This window comes from Corella eumyota, chromosome 5 (assembly GCF_963082875.1).
Source record: "Corella eumyota chromosome 5, kaCorEumy4.1, whole genome shotgun sequence".
In the NCBI taxonomy this organism is placed as follows: Eukaryota; Metazoa; Chordata; class Ascidiacea; order Phlebobranchia; family Corellidae; genus Corella; species Corella eumyota.
The window spans coordinates 11,426,977-11,445,821 of NC_137494.1; the positions used below are offsets into that span (position 1 = coordinate 11,426,977).

Genomic DNA, 18,845 nt, shown 5'->3' on the forward strand with positions numbered 1-18,845 from the left:
GTCGAATCTCATTAAATATAATTTTACCGATAAAATACTTTTAATATTTAATATTGGTAAAAAAATATTTGGGCCTATTAATTGTGGAATCATATTTAACAAATTAAACAATTTTTATGAAATAATTTTAAATAAAATTGACAAACCCCCGATTTGGTCTTAAGCTGTAATTTTTGTATTCAGCGTTTTTAAACATTCAGTCATTCAAAAATAGTAACATATTAGTAACAACAATAAATAAATTATTTTATAATTTCTAAATCGAACAACCTCAGCGATTTTAAATGTTTATAATATTTAATCCATCGCAATATTAACTATATTCTTTTGTTAACGTTGATATTTACAACTTGGTAGATTCGGGTTTTGTGTTAGCTATAAAAATACCAACATCGCGCGATGTGACGTCATTGGGTTAAATATTATCTCCGCGTAGGTTATTTCCCTCATTGTATAGACATATCTTTCAGCTCTCCATGTTAAGTTTTTATTTTTGTCTACTACCCTTTTTTTTAAATACAAGATTCTTAGTTTTTATTTAAAACAATATTTTTAATACAAAAAATATTTGATTTTAGTTGTTATTTTTTTCCATCAACTTTTTTAAACATTTTGCAAGAAAAAAATTATAAAAGCAACAACATTTAAGTTAAAAAATATAGAAATAATTGGCCAACTTTAACAAAACCTTGTTTAAATATATAACCTCATATTGTTGTAGTATATATCTTGCTGTGGTTAAAACGTTTTTATATAGCAATAATAATAAACTTAACCTCTAGATTACATTAAAAAACTTTATTTTTTACACTTTGGGATATTTAAAAAAATCTTTTTTAGTTATCATGTTATAATGCATTTTTTAACAAATAATAAAAATTTAATCTTATGTTTAAATCATGGTTTTGCTGTTTGTGTCTTAAAACATGGTGGTATTTAATGCATTTAAAAAAGTAATAATTTTTTATTCTATGTCTTATTTGCTCATATTAAGGTGGTAAATTTTTATACATGGTTAATCTAGTTGTAAAACGAAACATAAGTGAACTATGTACCTAATTTTGCGTTAGTTTACCAAACAAAATATAAAGAAAGTAAATATTGCACTGTAGTTATTGTGAAACTAGTTAAGGTATTTTAGGTTTATTATATTTACATTATTGACTGGAATTTAATAATGAACAAAAAACACCCAATGGAAAATTAAAGTTTAAATTTTTGTATTATACACTGTTTAAATATTAATTGAAGTAAATTATATAAGTAGATATTACTAATGCTATTTTGTAACTAAATAAATTTTAATTTTTTTAAAGCTAAAGTTTAGTAGTACAGATATTTTAAAATTTAAAAAGGAAAATTTATAAGTATGACTATATTGGGTTTTAAATGGTTTATTGCTGATAACAAAGATAGTCTGATGAAAGCAGGAGTTTTGCAAAAGCTTCAATTATCAAACCAATATGTTGTTATGGATGGAAGTGGGACATTATCAATGTTTCATAGTAAACTACAGAAGGAACGCTAGTATGTTGTTGTATTTCATTAATGTAAAATTTATGTCTTGGTAGGAGTTACCGAAATGTGTACTGTGCTGACTTAGTGCAGTAACTTGCATTGTGTAGTCTAAAATTTTGATTAATACTGTTGTTGTAAAATAAGAACACCATATTCGCACAAAGTATTTTTACATCTTAGAAATGTAAACCATTAAACCAAGAATTAAACCCTTTTTTGTTGTTTTAGCGGAAAGTATGAAAAACATCGTCAAAATATACAGAGTTTTTTTAAAAATATGAAAAATTGTGGAATTAAACCTATTATTTTATTTGATGGGTAAGAAAAAATAGTTAAATTTTGAATTTTTTTGCATCATTTATCAGTTTTAATATTTTTAATATTAAGTATTAAATAACAAAAAATATGGTTATATTAAAAAAATGTTTAAACATGATGTCAATGATCTTTTAGATTGCCAAATATAAATTAGCAACCAACAAAACCTAAAAAATTCAAAAATAGCACTTTAGTCCAAATGCTGACTAAATCTTATGAATGTTTAAAACTAATATTTAACATAATTTAGATTTAAGCACGAAGACAGTTTGGTTTATTACAAAAAAAGAAATAATGCAGGAGTACAAGAGTTATCGCATTTCTTTCAGAATAACCTGAAAAGTCATAATCTAACAACCCCTTTGCTTAATGGTAAATAAACAAATGAATTATTTTGAACTTCATCAACTACAAGTATTTTGTTGACGCAACAAAATTCATAATAACATGAGCCTATAGCCTAAATATTCGGTGAGTAACTTTAAATGTTTTTTTTATTTTCACAGATCTTGTATTGAAACAGACTTTAGATGAGCTCCAAATACCATGGACAGTGGGTAAAGGAAATATTGACAGCCAAACAGTGACATTAGCCAACATATTAAATGTTTATGTTTTTGGCTATAGCACTAATTATTTAGCTCAAAGCCATAATGGATTTGTTAATTGTGAAAACTTTGAATGGGAGAAAGTAAGATAAATATGTCATTGCTTTTTTACCACTAAATTTAAATAACTTTCTGAATTGTTTTCTTATTACATAATGTTAAACATATTAGAACTACCCTTTTCTTTAATCGTTTAATAACTTAATGTGTTTTACGGTAAATTTTACAACAATTGATTATATTTTACTTGATTAAATTAAAATTGTTTTTAGTTAGTATTTATAAAAAAGGGGCAGAATGTCAAAATTAAATAGAATCTTATTCCCCAAAGTCAAAAATGTATTATTACTTAATTTATCTTATTATGTTTGACTTATAGCCTATATGTTATGAGTTAATTACTATATAAAAATAAATTACATGTAGTTTTTAAAGTGTATGGTTTCTACAGGTACGTAATGCTAACGGTCAAAATTACATCGAAGCAACATTATTTAACACCGAAAAATTTCTACAATGTTTTGGAATTACACAGGAAGCAATGTGGTTCATGGAAGTTGTACTCACCAACTTGAACAAGGAAAAATATGAAACAATACGGGAATCTTTAGACGTTTGAGTTATTTTTTGATTTTGTGAAAAAACACACTCATTTATTTTAAATTTACTCATTCCTCTACTAATTTGCATGAAACGGTTTATGGATCAGACATAAAATAGCCGTTATTTATTTTCCATTGCATATTTAAATAAAGTTAAAAGATAGGTATTTTATCTAATTATTAACCATTACATAGGTAAATAACGTTGATCAAGCAAAAGCACCAATACATCGGTTTATCTAATAAATAGTGCATTTTTATTGTTTAGGGGGAATATATGAGCGATAAACTTCATTCATATTTAAAATGGGCTTCAAATAATTATCAAGACGGTGAAATATTAGAGAATGTTCAAGCTCTGACAAGCGATCTCATGTCAGACGATCTCATGTCAGGTGATTTTAAATAACTGCTATATTCCATAAGATCATGGGATGCTATAAAAATGATATATCAGTTGACATGGCATATTAAATTTCTATTAAAGGATTCTATAAATAAGCAAAATAAAAATTTTTTATGTAATAGAAACTGTTGTTAATGAGTTGGCAGTTAACATTGAAAGCGATTTAGAGAAATATAGAACTCCGAAAATCCATACCAGCATCCTAAAAAGTTTAAAGAAAAATGTGAAACAAGATCCTGAGTTAATTGATTTGTTAAAATCCAATAAAGACAAAGCTGTGCCCGATGTAGGGCAATCTCAAAGCGAAAAAACAGAGCTTGGGTTGCAGTTGAGGAGGTTGAATTTATCAGATCATTTGTTAGATCTTCTTAACAACCAAGAAAACCTGGTTGAATTTCCTCTAAATGTTCATTTAAGGGTTCTTATGGCCGACCCGTCAATGTCTAAATCTCCACGTGCGATTACAAAGCTAATAAGGAAGAAAATGTACGAGCTAGTAGCATTGAAAAATAACCTGCAGATAGTAGAATACGATACTGTTGACGCAGAGTACAAAGAAACTGAAATGATGACAATTCAGCCGTCAAGTAAGCATGATAATTTTTTATTACCCTAGAGTTATACCAAGTCAGTTCATATAAATGTGTTTTATGGTTTATTTATTTTACACAGGGCAAATGTTACTGGTAAAGTATATATTAAAATTTAGGTTTTATCCTAGAAAATGTAAAATTTATATAATTTTTTTTCTTTTTTTGACAGATCAAGAAATCTTAAAAGCGCCCATGATAGCCAAAATGCGACATCTAGCGAGTGAAATTCTAAGTCCGTTTAATTTTGATATTTTCAATCAAAGTGTTAATTTATTTACAAATGAGTTAAAATTATTGGCCCTCGCTTCCATATATTGGGTAGAAAAAGCAGAACCAAGTGACCATATGATTAAAGCCTTGGCAACTGTGGTTGCTCTGGTATTCACTAATAACTTGGAGAAATTTGAGAATGCAAAAAAAGAAGTTGCCCAAACCCGTTACGTGCGTTTTGATGCTAATGGCATTAACACATCGACACAATGGCAGTTATGTATGTTAGAGGTCATCAATTTTAACAAGTTGTTAGATTGCCCTTATCCCACCACGCAAGTCGGCAAAGTTTTCTGCGGTAACTTGTTTCTGCGCATTTTCTCAAACTCAAAGAAGCCCGAATCCTTGTTAAGTCACGAGTCTCCTGCAAAGAGTACGTACAAGAGGATTTACAGCATCCTGAATCAATGTGAACGTTAAGTTATATATTTAACGCACACAATTTGTACATTCAAACACTAAAAACGTTAACTGTGTCAATTACCTAATCCTTTGCCCTATATATAATTTTATAATTTGTTTGATTTTAATAAAAAAAAATTTTAAACTAAAAAAAAGGTTGTTATATAAAAATGATATTGAAAATATTGTATATATTATATTGTTATAAATTCTATATTGTTATAAATTTGTATATATATAAAAATGTAAATTAATTTAAAAAAATGTATGTCTTTCGTTCAAACTTAATCATTATAGAATTATATATCTTGTTTTTTATATTTTACTTTACTTTTTAAACCATAAGTTTAATTTTGAAAGCTCTGTTTTAATAAAATAGCCAACATACGGACGAAAAAAATGTAAAAAACCAATTCAACCTGTACAAATATTTAACATATGTACCTTTAAAGCTTATTTAAGAGCTTGCTTTTCACCACAAATAATAATAAATTTAACAACTTTATATAGGCCGTCTATATAAAGTTGTTAAATTTAGTATTATTTCAACCTTTTTTGGAACCTTTTTTTTTTTGTTACATAATTTCTTTTTTAGAACTTAATTTTAAATCTTAATATTATTAACTGATTGTGATATGGTAAATGTATTTTTAATAAAGTCTTTTAATCTGTATATGCTTTTTTAAATGGGTGTTTTAATTGATTTAGATATTAAAATAAATGTCGAATTTCATTAGATATAATTTTAGCGATAAAATATTTTTAATATTTAATATTGGTAAAAAAATATTTAGGCCTATTAATTGTGGAATAATTTTTACCAAATTAAACCATTTTTATAAAATAATTTTAAATAAAATTGGCAAACCCCCAATTTGGTCTTAAGCTGTAATTTTTGTATTAGGGTTTTTAGCATTCGGTCATTCAAAAAAATAGTAACATATCAGTAACAACAATAAATAAATTATTTTATTATTTCTAAAGCAAACAACCCCATCGATTTTTAAATATTTATAATATTTAATCTATCGCAATATTAACTATGATCTTTTGTTAACGTTAATATTTACAACTTGGTAGATTCGGGTTTTGTGTTAGCTATAAAAATACCAACATCACGCGATGTGACGTCATTGGGTTGAATATTATCCCCGCGTAGGTTATTTCCCTACTTGTATAGATATATCTCTTACATTTTAATAAAAATAGTAATATGATAGCAATAAAATTTAAGTTAAATACGTCTAATATTATAAAAGTTTAATATTATGTTTAAGCCATGGTTTCGCTGTTTGTGTCTTGAAACATAGTATTATTTAATGCGTTTCAAAAAAAAAATTATCTTATGTTTTATTTGATCATATTGCATGGTTAATCAAGTTGTGAAAACAGAAATATGTAAACGTTGTACCCTTGGGCAACAGTTCACCAAACAAACTATAAAAAAAATAAATATTGATGCGCTGTAGTTATTGTAAAACTAGTCATTTTATTGTAGGTTTATTATATTTACATTATTGACTGGAATTTAATACTTAACAAAAAACACCCAAAAATAAATTAAAGTTTAAATTTATCTTAAAAATCAGATTTCATTTTTAAATAAAGTTTTGTACGCACAATTAACTGTGAGAATGTAAATGATGTTGTAAATAATATAATGTCTAAAAAACAGCAAAGCCATGTTTTACCCACACTTTTTTATTAAGGGGTAAAAGGGGTAACATATTTTAATAATTTTATATAATTCTACATGCTGGTAAATATTGCAAACGGTCAAAATTACATCGAAGCAACAGTATTTAACAACGAAAATTTCTACAATGTTTTGGAATTACACGGGAAGCAATGTGGTTCATAGCAAATGTGTCCACCAACTCGAGCAAGCAAAAATATAAAACAATTCGTGAATCTTTAGGGGTTTAAGTTTTTTTTGGTTGCCTGGAAAAGACACTTATTTATTTTAAATTAACTTAAACTTATATTAACTTGCATGAGAAAGTATGTCCCAGACCTAAAAAAGCCATTCTTTATTTGCCATTATAAATTTAAATAAAAAGCTTTGACAAGCGGTCTTATGTCAGGTGAATTTAAATGACTGCTATATTCCATAAGATCACAGGATGCAATCAAAAGAATATAACAGTTTACATAGCCTATAAATTTTTTCTAAATTTTTTCTTTTTCTTTTTTTAATATTTTTTCTATTAAAGATTTTATACAAAACATATAAGAACTATAAAGGTCAAGGTAGCAACTAATACATGTTGTTAATGCAAAACATTTTATAAGCTTTATATAATTAAAAAAACTTGTTTATTTATAAAAATTGAATTGTGAATTTAAAGTTTAATGCCATTAAATTGTTTTGAGATTTTATTTTTAGGAGCACTGTGATTTTGACATTTTGAACTTATTTACATTTTTTTACAAAAAAGTTAAAATAAATTTGTATTTTTTATAGTGAAAATTATAGATTTAGTTAGTTAGTATTACTTAAAATCTATAGTTTAAAAATGGACATTTGTTGCCATAAAATAGTGTTAAATATATTAAATAGCTTTTGCAATTAAATTTACAATTCTTAAAAAAATTAATTGCCTGAAGTTTTATGGGTCACCAAAAAGACAAAATTTTTAAAACCAAAAACTTAAAAAAATGTTTTTACTGCCAAAAGTTTTAAAGGTCGCCAATAACTCACAAAATTTTTTTTTTAACAACCTAAGAAAATTTTTTTATTGTGGAACTTGTCATTTTATTGTAGGTTTATTATATTTACATTATTAACTGGAATTTAATAATGAACAAAGAACACCCAATAGAAAATAAAAGTTTTTTTATAGTATACGCTGTTTAAATATAAATCGAAGTAAATCAAATGCTTAGTAAAAATTAATAGTCAATATAAAAATTGTGAGGAAATCATTATTGGCTAAATATTTTGTAACTGAACGGATTTAAATTTTTTTAAAGCTAAAGTACAGATATTTTCAAAATTTTGAAGAACAATAGTTATTTATTAAGATGACTATTTTGGGTTTTAAATGGTTTATTGCTAATAACAGAGATAGTCTGCTAAAAGCAGGAGTTTTGCAAAACGTTCAATTGTCAAAACAATATGTTGTTATGGATGGAAGTGAAACATCATTAATGTTTTTTCTTACACTACAAAATAAACGCTAGTATGTTGTTGCAATTTATAAATATAAAATTTATTTCTTAAAGCTAGAGTTACTAAAATGTGTATTATGCTGACTTAGTGCAGTAACTTGTATTGTGTACTCCAAAAATTTTAATTAATGCTGTTGTTGTAAAACAAATAATACATATTTGCACAAAAATATTCTAACATCTCAAAAATTTAAACTATTAAACCAATAATTTAACCCTGTTTTTGTTGGGTTAGCGGAATGTATGAAATGTATCGTCAAAAAGTACAAAATTTTTTTAAAAATATGAACAAATGTGGAATTAAACCTATTATTTTATTTGATGGGTAAGAAAACATATTAAAATTATTAGTTTTTGTGCATCATTTATCAGTTTTACTATTTTTAATATTAAGTTTTAAATAACAAAAAATATAGTAATATTAAAAATTGTTTAAATATAGTGTCAATGATTTTTTAGATTGCCAAATATAAATTAGCAACCAACAAAACCTAAAAAATTCAAAAATAGCGCCTTAGTCCAAATGCTGACTAGATCTTATAAATGTTTAAAACTAATATTTACCATCATTAAGATTTAAACACGAAGACAGTTTGGTTTTTCACAAAGAAAGAAATAATGCAAGAGTACAAGAGTTATCGTTTTTCTTTCAGAATAACCTGAAAAATCATAATCTAAGAATAAGACCTTTGCTTAATGGTAAATAAACAAATTGATTATTCTAAACTTTACCAACTGCAAGTATTCTGTTTACACAACAAAAACTATAGTAACATAAGTCTTTCAATTTTTTTTTACAGATCTGGTATTGAAACAGACTTTAGATGAGCTCCAAATACCATGGACAGTGGGTAAAGGAGATATTGACAGCCAAACAGTGGCATTAGCCAACATATTAAATGTTTCTATTCTTGGCTATAGCTCTAATTATTTAGCCTATAACCTTAATGGGTTTGTTAATTTTACAAACTTTGAATGGAATAAGGTAAGATGGAATAGTGATTAAAATTTTTACTACCAAATTACATTTATCTCCCTAAATTGTTTTCTTATTAAATTAACCACTACCTACACTACATGAGGTCCTGGATTCGTACCCAAGTAACATCATGCTGTAGTGCCCTTGAGTAAGGCGCTATAAACTGTATGAACTCCTGCTAAGTCAGCACTTAATCAGCAGCATAATTACTGGGCAATTATAATCTATAATATCCTAAACTGCCACAGGCAACTTGAGACTGGGTCTGGGTAACTGTTGTTACTCTATGTTTGGGTCTTTCGACCTTTTTACATCGAGGATATAAACAAAAAAAATTATACTTAATAAATATTTATTTTTTAAATATATACAAAAAAATATATACTTAATGAATATTTATTTTTTAAAATTGTTTTTAATTAGTATTTACAAATTTTGTTGTTGTAGGGGCAGAATGTCAAAATTAAATAGAATTGTAATCCCAAAAGTTCAAATTATTATTACTTAGTTTATCCTAAAAGGTTTGACTTAGAAAGGAGCCTGTTTGTTAAGAGTTAATTACTATATAAAAATGAATTACATGTATTTTTTAAATTGTATGGTTTTTACAGGAACGTAATGCTAACGGTCAAAATTACATCGAAGCAACAGTCTTTAACAACGAAAAATTTCTACAATGTTTTGGAATTACACAGGAAGCAATGTGGTTCATGGCAGTTGTACTCACCAACTTGAGCATACAGAAATATGAAACAATACGGGAATCTTTAGACGTTTGAGTTATTTTTTAATTTTCTTAAAAACACACTTATTTATCTTATAAGAAATTTCATGGCCCAGACATAAAATAGCCATTCTTAAATTACAGCATACTTAAATAAAGTTAAGAGGAAGATATGTTTTGTCTTGTCATTAACCATTATATTGGTTTATAATGTTGATGGAGCAAATAAGCACTAGTACATCGGTTTATATAATAAGTAGTGTATTTTTTATGTTTAGGGCCACCATAAGAACGATAAACTTAATTCATATTTAAAATGGGCTTCAAATAATTATCAAGACGGTGAAATATTAAACAATGTTCAAGCTCTGACAAGCGGTCTCATGTCAGGTATTTTTAAAAAACTGCTATATTCCATAAGATCATACGATGCTATAAAAATGATATATCAGTTTACATGGCATATTAAATTTCTATTAAAGGGTTCTAAAAATAGGCAAAATAAATATTTTTTATGTAATAGAAACTGTTAATGAGTTGGCAGTTAAAATTAAAAGCGATTTATTGAAATTCAAAAATCCAAAAATCCATACCAGCATCCTAAAAAGTTTAAAGAAAAATGTGAAACAAGATCCTGGGTTAATTGATTTGTTAAAATCCAATAAGAACAAGGCCATGCCCGATGTAGAACAATCTCAAAGCAAGAAAACAGAGCTTGGGTTGCTGTTAAGAAAATTAAATTTACCAGATCATTTGTTAGATCTTCTTAACGACCAAGAAAACCTGGTCGATTTTCCTCTAAATGTTCATCTAAGGGTTCTTATGGCCGATCCGTCGATGTCTAAATCTCCACATGCACTTACAAAGCTAATAAGGAAGAAAATGTACGAGTTAGTAGCATTGAAAAATAACCTGCAGATAGTAGAATACGATACTGTTGACGCAGAGTACAAACAAACTGAAATGATGACAATTCAGCCGTCAAGTAAGCATTAATAATTTTTTATTTGCCTAAAAGTATACCTAGTCAGTTCATATAAATAAGTTTTTATAATTTATCTATTTTTCCCAAAGGCAAATGCTACCGGATAAACTCCTAATTGAATATAGGTTTATTACTAAAAATGTAAAATTTATATCAATTTTTTTAATATTTTTTAGTTATTTTCTTTTTTTATTTTTTCGACAGATCAAGAAATCTTTAAAGCGCCCGCGAAAGCCAAAATGCGACATCTAGCGAGTGAAATTTTAAGTCCGTTTAATTTTGATATTTTCAATCAAAGTGTTAATTTATTTGCAAATAAGTTAAAATTATTGGCCCTTGCTTCCATATATTGGGTAGAAAAAGCAAAACCAAGTGACCAAGTGATTAAGGGCCTAGCGACGGTTGTAGCTTTGGTATTTACCAGAAATTCCGAAGAATTTAAAAATGCAAACGGACTTAATATTTATACCGGCAACGTGCGCTTTCTTGCAAAAGATATAAACATTTCTACACAGTGGCCAGTTTGTATGTTAGAGGTGATTAATTTTAACAAGTTGTTAGATTGTCCTTATCCCATCACACAAGTCGGCAAAGTTTTCTGCGGTAACTTGTTTTTGCGCATTTTGTCAAACCCGAAGGAGCCCGAATCCTTGTTAAGTCACGAATCTCCTGCAAAAAGTACTTACAAGAAGATTTACAGCATCTTAATTCAGTGTGAACGTTAAATTATAATTTACAACGCTGACACTTTATACAATTAAACACTAAAAACGTAAACTGTGTCAATAAACTAATCCTTTGCCTTATATATAATTTTATAATTTGTAAAGGACTTTAAACTAAAAAAGGGTTGTTATATTAAAATTGATATTAAAAATATTGTATATATTATATTGTTGTAAATTCTATATTGTCATAAAACTGTACATATATAAAAATGTAAATTAATTTAAAAAAAATGTATGTCTTTCGTTTAAACTTAATCATTATAGAATTATATATCTTGTTTTTTATATTTTACTTTACTTTTTAAACCATAAGTTTAATTTTAAAAGCTCTGTTTTAATGAAATAGCTCACATATGTACAAATAAATGTAAAAAACGATTTTAACTTATATAAATATTTAACAGATGTACCTTTAAAGTTATTTTAAGAGCTTGCTTTTCACCACAAATAATAATAAATTTAACAACTTTATATAGGCAGAGCCTTTTTCTTTTAAACTTTAAAACTTAATATTAACTGGTTGTGATATGTGAAATAATTTTTAATTAAAAATTTTAATTTGTATATACTTTATTAAATGGGTGTTTTGATTGATTTGAATATTGAATAACTGGTCGAATTTTATTAGATATAATTTTACCGATAAAATACTTTTAATATTTAATATTGGTAAAAAAATATTTAGGCCTATTAATTGTGGAATCATATTTAACGAATTAAACTATTTTCATGAAATAATTTCGAATAAAATTAACAAAACCCCCGATTTGGTCTTAAGCTGTAATTTTTGTATTAGGGTTTTTAGCATTCAGTCAAAAATAGTAACATATCAGTAACATCGTTTTTAAATGTTTATAATATTTTGTTAACGTTGATATTTACAACTTGGTGGATTCGGGTTTTGGGCTAGCTATGAAATACCAACATCACGCCATATGTCGTCATTAGGCTAAATTGTCATCCTTGTGTTCGTAATTCCCCTGTTGTTAAAGTAAATTCTTACCCTTACAGTTGTAAAAATTTATACAAACATCACGCTATATGACGCAATTGGGTTAAATATTATCTCTGCTTAGGTTATTTCCCTAATTGCATAGACATATCTCTTGCCTCTTAATGTTAGGTTTTTATTTTTGTCCACTACGCTTTTTAAAAATATAAGATTATCAGTTATTATTTAATATAATATTTTTAACACAAAAAAAATATTTGATTTTAGGTGTTATTTTTTTTCATCAACTTTTTTAAATATTTTGCAAAAAATAGTATTATAATAGCAATAAAACTTAAGTTAAAAAACGTCAAATTAATTGGCCAATTTTGACAAAACTTTCTCCAAATAAGTAAACCCCCTATTGTGTAGTGGTATATCTTGCTTTAGGTAAAAAGTTTATATATATAAAGACACACTCAACCACGTTATTAGGTTAAACATTATCCTTACGTTTGTAATTCTACCGTTGTTATAGTAACATCTCTTACCCCTTACTGTTAAAAGGACTGAAACAAACAATTCGCCATATGACGTCATTGGGTTAACTATTATCCCCGCGTAGGTTATTTCCCCACCTATATATATCTCTTATCTCCTAAAGTGTAAAAATCTAAATATTTACCAACACATTTACCCTCGGTGAACATCAAAAACTTTAATTCTTTCTTCCAGATACTTAAAAAATGATGTTTAGTGACCATATTATAATATACCACAAAATCAATCATAAAGATTAAATAGTATATTTAAACCATGGTTTGGCTGTTTAAATATATTGAAACATGGTGTTATTTACACTAACTTAATTTTTTACAGTCATTGGTGCGTACAAAATTGTTACAGTCATTGGTGCGTACAAAACTGTTTTAAAAGTAAAAATATTATTTTTAAGCGAAAAAGTTAGCTGCCTAATCCAATTTACTATCTTAAACCTTATAATATTAGAAGAAAAGTGGTTTAGCCCAGCATAGCATTTTTATTTTATATGCTACTAAAACAATTGTTTTAAAAATACTTACTTGTTTTGTAAAAGCTATTTTTTGGTCAATAAATTGTTGATATTTTGGAAAAAGATACGAATATCATATAATATAAAACGCCAAAGTTTGCGGTTTTAATTTGTAAAACCTTTAAATTTTTTACAATGATTTTAACACATTGGGTTAATTAATCAACTATCCAAACATAGCAAGATAAGCAAATCTTTGTGAACAGGTGCGGGCGACGTATTAACTAAAATGAGTTACGGATGTTTTAAAACGTTTAATATTAGTAATAGAAAACAGTTTGGTAGAAATAGTGTTTTACAGAAGAGTGAGTATACAGTTTAAAAAGTGGAACAAAACGCCTTATATTGTACGGGAGGTTTAAGTTTAGCATTTTTTACGGAAGTTTTAAATTTAGCACACTAAAATAAAAATATTTGATTTTAGCTGTTATTTTTTTTCATCACATTTTTTAAACATTTTGCAAGAAAAGGAAACAAAAGCAATAACATATAAGTTAAAAAATGTCAAACTGATTGGCCAACATTAACAAAACCTTGTTTAAATATATAACCTCATATTGTTGTAGTATATATATATTGCTGTGGTTAAAACGTTTTTATATAGCAATAAACTTAACCTCTAGATTACATTAAAAAACTTTATTTTTTACACTTTGGGATATTTGAAAAAATCTTATTTAGTTATCATGTTATAATGCACTTTTTAACAAATAATAAAAATTTGATATTATGTTTAAACCACGGTTTTGCTGTTTGTGTCTTGAAACATAGTGTTATTTAATGTGCATTTTAAAAAGTAATAATTTTTTATTCTCTGTTTTATTTGCTCATATCGAGATTGGTAATCAAGTTGTAAAACGAAACATAAGTGAACTATGTACCTAATTTTGCGTTAGTTTACCAAACAAACTACAAAAAATGTAAACAGTACACTGTAGTTATTGTGAAACTACTCATTTTATTGTAGGTTTGTTATATTTACATTATTGACTGGAATTTAATACTGAACAAAAAACACCCAATGGAAAATTAAAGTTTAAATTTTTGTATTATACACTGTTTAAATATTAATTGAAGTAAATTATATAAGTAGATATTACTAATGCTATTTTGTAACTAAATAAATTTTAATTTTTTTAAAGCTAAAGTTTAGTAGTACAGATATTTTAAAATTTAAAAAGGAAAATTTACAAGTATGACTATATTGGGTTTTAAATGGTTTATTGCTAATAACAAAGATAGTCTGATGAAAGCAGGAGTTTTGCAAAAGCTTCAATTATCAAACCAATATGTTGTTATGGATGGAAGTGGGACATTATCAATGTTTCATAGTAAACTACAGAAGGAACGCTAGTATGTTGTTATGTTTCATTAATGTAAAATTTATGTCTTGGTAGGAGTTACCGAAATGTGTACTGTACTGACTTAGTGCAGTAACTTGCATTGGGTAGTCTTAAATTTTGATTAATACTGTTGTTGTAAAATAAGAACACCGTATTTGCACAAAATATTTTTACATCTTAGAAATGTAAACCATTAAACCAAGAATTAAACCCTTTTTTGTTGTTTTAGCGGAAAGTATGAAAAACATCGTCAAAATATACAGAGTTTTTTTAAAAATATGAAAAATTGTGGAATTAAACCTATTATTTTATTTGATGGGTAAGAAAAAATAGTTAAATTTTGAATTTTTTTGCATCATTTATCAGTTTTAATATTTTTAATATTAACTATTAAATAACAAAAAATGTGGTTATATTAAAAAAATGTTTAAACATGATGTCAATAATCTTTTAGATTGCCATATATAAATTAACAACTAACAAAACCTAAAAAAATCAAAAATAGCGCTTTAGTCTAAATGCTGACTAGATCTTATAAATGTTTAAAACTAATATTTACCATTATTAAGATTTACGCACGAAGACAGTTTGGTTTATTACAAAGAAAGAAATAATGCAAGAGTACAAGAGTTATCGCATTTCTTTCAGAATAACCTGAAAAGTCATAATCTAAGAACAAGACCTTTGCTTAATGGTAAATAAACAAATGAATTATTTTGAACTTCACCAACTACAAGTATTTTGTTTACGCAACAAAATTCATAATAACATGAGCCTATAGCCTAAATATTCAGTGAGCAACTTTAAATGTTTTTTTTATTTTCACAGATCTTGTATTGAAACAGACTTTAGATGAGCTCCAAATACCATGGACAGTGGGTAAAGGAAATATTGACAGCCAAACAGTGACATTAGCCAACATATTAAATGTTTATGTTTTTGGCTATAGCACCAATTATTTAGCTCAAAGCCATAATGGATTTGTTAATTGTGAAAACTTCGAATGGGAGAATGTAAGATAAATATGTCATTATTTTTTTACTACTAAATTTATATAACTTTCTGAATTGTTTTCTTATTAAATTATGTTAAACATGTTACCCTTTTCTTTAATCGTTTAATAACTTAATGTGTTTCACGGTAAATTTTACAACGATTGATTAAATTTTACTAAACGAATTTTTATTATTTAAAATTGCTTTTAGTTAGTATTTACAAAAAAGAGGCAGAATGTCAAAATTAAATAGAATCTTAATCCCAAAGTCAAAAACGTATTATTACTTAATTTATCTTATTATGTTCGACTTATAGCCTATATGTTAAGAGTTAATTAATATATAAAAATTTTCTACAGGTACGTAGTGCTAACGGTCAAAATTACATCGAAGCAACAGTATTTAACGACGAAAAATTTCTACAATGTTTTGGAATTACACGGGAAGCGATGTGGTTCATGGCAGTTATACTTACCAACTTGAGCATGCAGAAATATGAAAAAATACGGAAATCTTTAGACGTTTGAGTTATTTTTTGATTTTGTAAAAAAACATACTTCTTTATTTTAAATTTACTCATTACTCAAAACCTAAAAACCAAATAAATAGTGCATTTTTAATGTTTAGGGCCAACGTATGAACGATAAACTTCATTCATATTTAAAATGGGCTTCAAATAATTATCAAGACGGTGAAATATTAAAGAATGTTCAAGCTCTGACAAGCGATCTCATGTCAGGTGATTTTAAATAACTGCTGTATTTCATAAGAGCATAGAATGCCATAAAAAGGATATATCAGTTTACATGGCAAATTACATTTTTATTAAAGGATTTTAAAAATAGGCAAAATAAATATTTTTTATGTAATAGAAACCGTTGTTAATGAGTTGGCAGTTAACATTGAAAGCGATTTAGAGAAATATAGAACTCCGAAAATCCATTCAAGCATTCTAAAAAGTTTAAAGAAAAATGTGAAACAAGATCCTGAGTTAATTGATTTGTTAAAATCCAATAAAGACAAAGCTGTGCCCGATGTAGGGCAATCTCAAAGCAAGAAAACAGAGCTTGGGTTGCAGTTGAGGAAGTTGAATTTACCAGATCACTTGTTAGATCTTCTTAACGACCAAGAAAACCTGGTTGAATTTCCGCTAAATGTCCATTTAAGGGTTCTTATGGCCGATCCGTCGATGTCTGAATCTTCACATGCACTTACAAAGCTAATAAGGAAAAAAATGTACGAGCTAGTAGCATTAAAAAATAACCTGCAGATAGTAGAATATGATACTGTTGACGCAGAGTACAAAGAAACTGAAATGATGACAATTCAGCCGTCAAGTAAGCATTACTAGCTTTTTATTTTATTTTTTTTTATATATATTTTTTTCCATATTACCTTAAGGTGATAGGTTTTATATTTTTTATTGGGGAAGGGTGTCCTGTTATGACGTGATCGAGCTATCCGTAAACGCCGGGCTCAAGGGCGAATAGTGTAACGTTGGTGCGGCTCAAACCCGAAACCTTTCGGCTCGTAGTCCAACGCCATGACCGGTTCGCCGACTTAATAGCTTTTTATTACCCTAAAGTTATACCTAGTCAGTTCATATAAATGAGTGTTTATTGTTTATTTTTTTTTTCTCAAATGCAAATGCTAGCGGTTAAACTATATATTAAATAGGTACTAAGAAATGTAAAATTTATATAATTTTTTTATATCTTTTTTTTTCGTTTTTTGACAGATCAAGAAATCTTAAAAGCGCCCATGAAAGTCAAAATGCGACATCTAGCGAGTGAAATAATTAGTCCGTTTAATTTTAATATTTTCACCCAAAGTGTTAATTCGATTGCAGATGAGTTGAAATTATTGGCCCTCGCTTCCATATATTGGGTAGAAAAAGCAAAACCAAGTGACCAAGTGATTAAGGGCCTAGCGACGGTTGTAGCTTTGGTATATACCAGAAATTCCGAAGAATTTAGAAACGCAAAGGGTCTTGATATTCAACCAGGCCGCGCTCGTTTTCGTGCTGACGATGTGAACTTCTCGACACAATGGCAGTTATGTTTGTTAGAGGTCATTAATTTTAACAAGTTGTTAGAATGCCCTTATCCCATTACACAAGTTGGTAAAGTGTTCTGTGGTTTCTTGTTTTCGCGCATTTTGGCAAACCCGATTGATCCAGAGAGCGTGTTTAGACTTGGATCTTCTTCAATGGATACGTACAAAAACATTTACAGCGTTCTGAATCAGTGTGAGCGTTAGGCTTTGTTTTTAGATCCTAAAAACTAAAACTGTATTAATTAACCAACTACATTAGATGCATTTTTATAGTCATTAAACCTAATAAAAAGGGCTTTATTACAAAAAAACCTTGGTATGTTAAAATTGATATTGAAAATATTGTATATATTATACTGTTGTAAATTCTATATTGTTATAAATCTGTATATATATAAAAAAAATGTAAATTAATTTTAAAAAATGTATGTCCTTAGTTCAAACTTAATCATTAAATAATTATATATCCCTCAAACTTAATTATTATAGAATTATAATAGCTTACATATAAACAAATAATTGTAAAAAACGAATTTAACATATACAAATATTTAACATACGTACCGCTAAAGCCCATTTTAAGAGCGTACTTTTTAACTTTAAATAATAATTTTTATTTCAATTTTTTTTATATAATTTATTTAAAACTTAATATTAACTGAACGTGATATGTGAAATGTATTTTAATCTATAACTGCTGTTTTTAAATGGGTGTTTTAATTGATTTGGATATTAGAATTCTCGAATTTTTACCTATAGATATTAGTAAAATTATTATTTATAGGATCATACCAAACAAATAGAACAATTTTTAAGAAATTATTTTAAATAAAATTGACAAAATCTCCTGATTTGGTGTTTAGCTATATGGTAGTAACATGACAGTAATCACACTAAATAAATTATTTATAGTTTCCCAAACAAACAACCCCAGTGATTTTTAAATGTTTATAATATTTAATCCATCACAATATTAACTATAATCTTTTGTTAACGTTGATATTTACCATGTATTAGATTTGGGTTTAGGGTTAGCTATTAAAATACCAACATCACGCGATATGATGTCATTGGGTTAAATTATCATCCTTGTGTTCGTAATGCCCCTGTTGTTAAAATAAATTCCTACCCTTACTGTTGTAAAG

At 27.0% G+C, this 18,845-nt stretch overlaps 2 protein-coding genes across 3 annotated transcripts; both read left to right on the top strand.

Annotated features, from left to right (window-relative positions):
* The first annotated feature begins 1,346 nt into the window (after positions 1–1,346).
* LOC145753492 (single-strand DNA endonuclease ASTE1-like) lies at positions 1,347–4,735 on the top strand. The gene is made up of 8 exons (XM_082569895.1): positions 1,347–1,527; positions 1,747–1,836; positions 2,087–2,208; positions 2,343–2,527; positions 2,896–3,057; positions 3,315–3,441; positions 3,575–4,039; positions 4,215–4,735. Exons 1-8 carry the CDS (start codon positions 1,370–1,372, stop codon positions 4,733–4,735), a joined length of 1,830 nt encoding a protein of 609 aa, XP_082426021.1. The 5' UTR covers positions 1,347–1,369.
* An 8,453-nt stretch (positions 4,736–13,188) lies between these two features.
* Positions 13,189–18,343, top strand: LOC145752101 (uncharacterized). Of its 2 annotated transcripts, none has more exons than XM_082568314.1 (8): positions 13,189–14,660; positions 14,880–14,969; positions 15,220–15,344; positions 15,479–15,663; positions 16,005–16,166; positions 16,273–16,384; positions 16,518–16,982; positions 17,495–18,343. In XM_082568314.1, exons 1-8 carry the CDS (start codon positions 14,503–14,505, stop codon positions 17,902–17,904), a joined length of 1,707 nt encoding a protein of 568 aa, XP_082424440.1. In that variant the 5' UTR covers positions 13,189–14,502; the 3' UTR covers positions 17,905–18,343. The 2 variants fall into 2 exon arrangements, with proteins under 2 accessions (XP_082424440.1, XP_082424439.1); XM_082568313.1 differs by having other exon boundaries at positions 13,192–14,660; positions 17,384–18,338.
* The last annotated feature ends 502 nt before the right edge of the window (positions 18,344–18,845 follow it).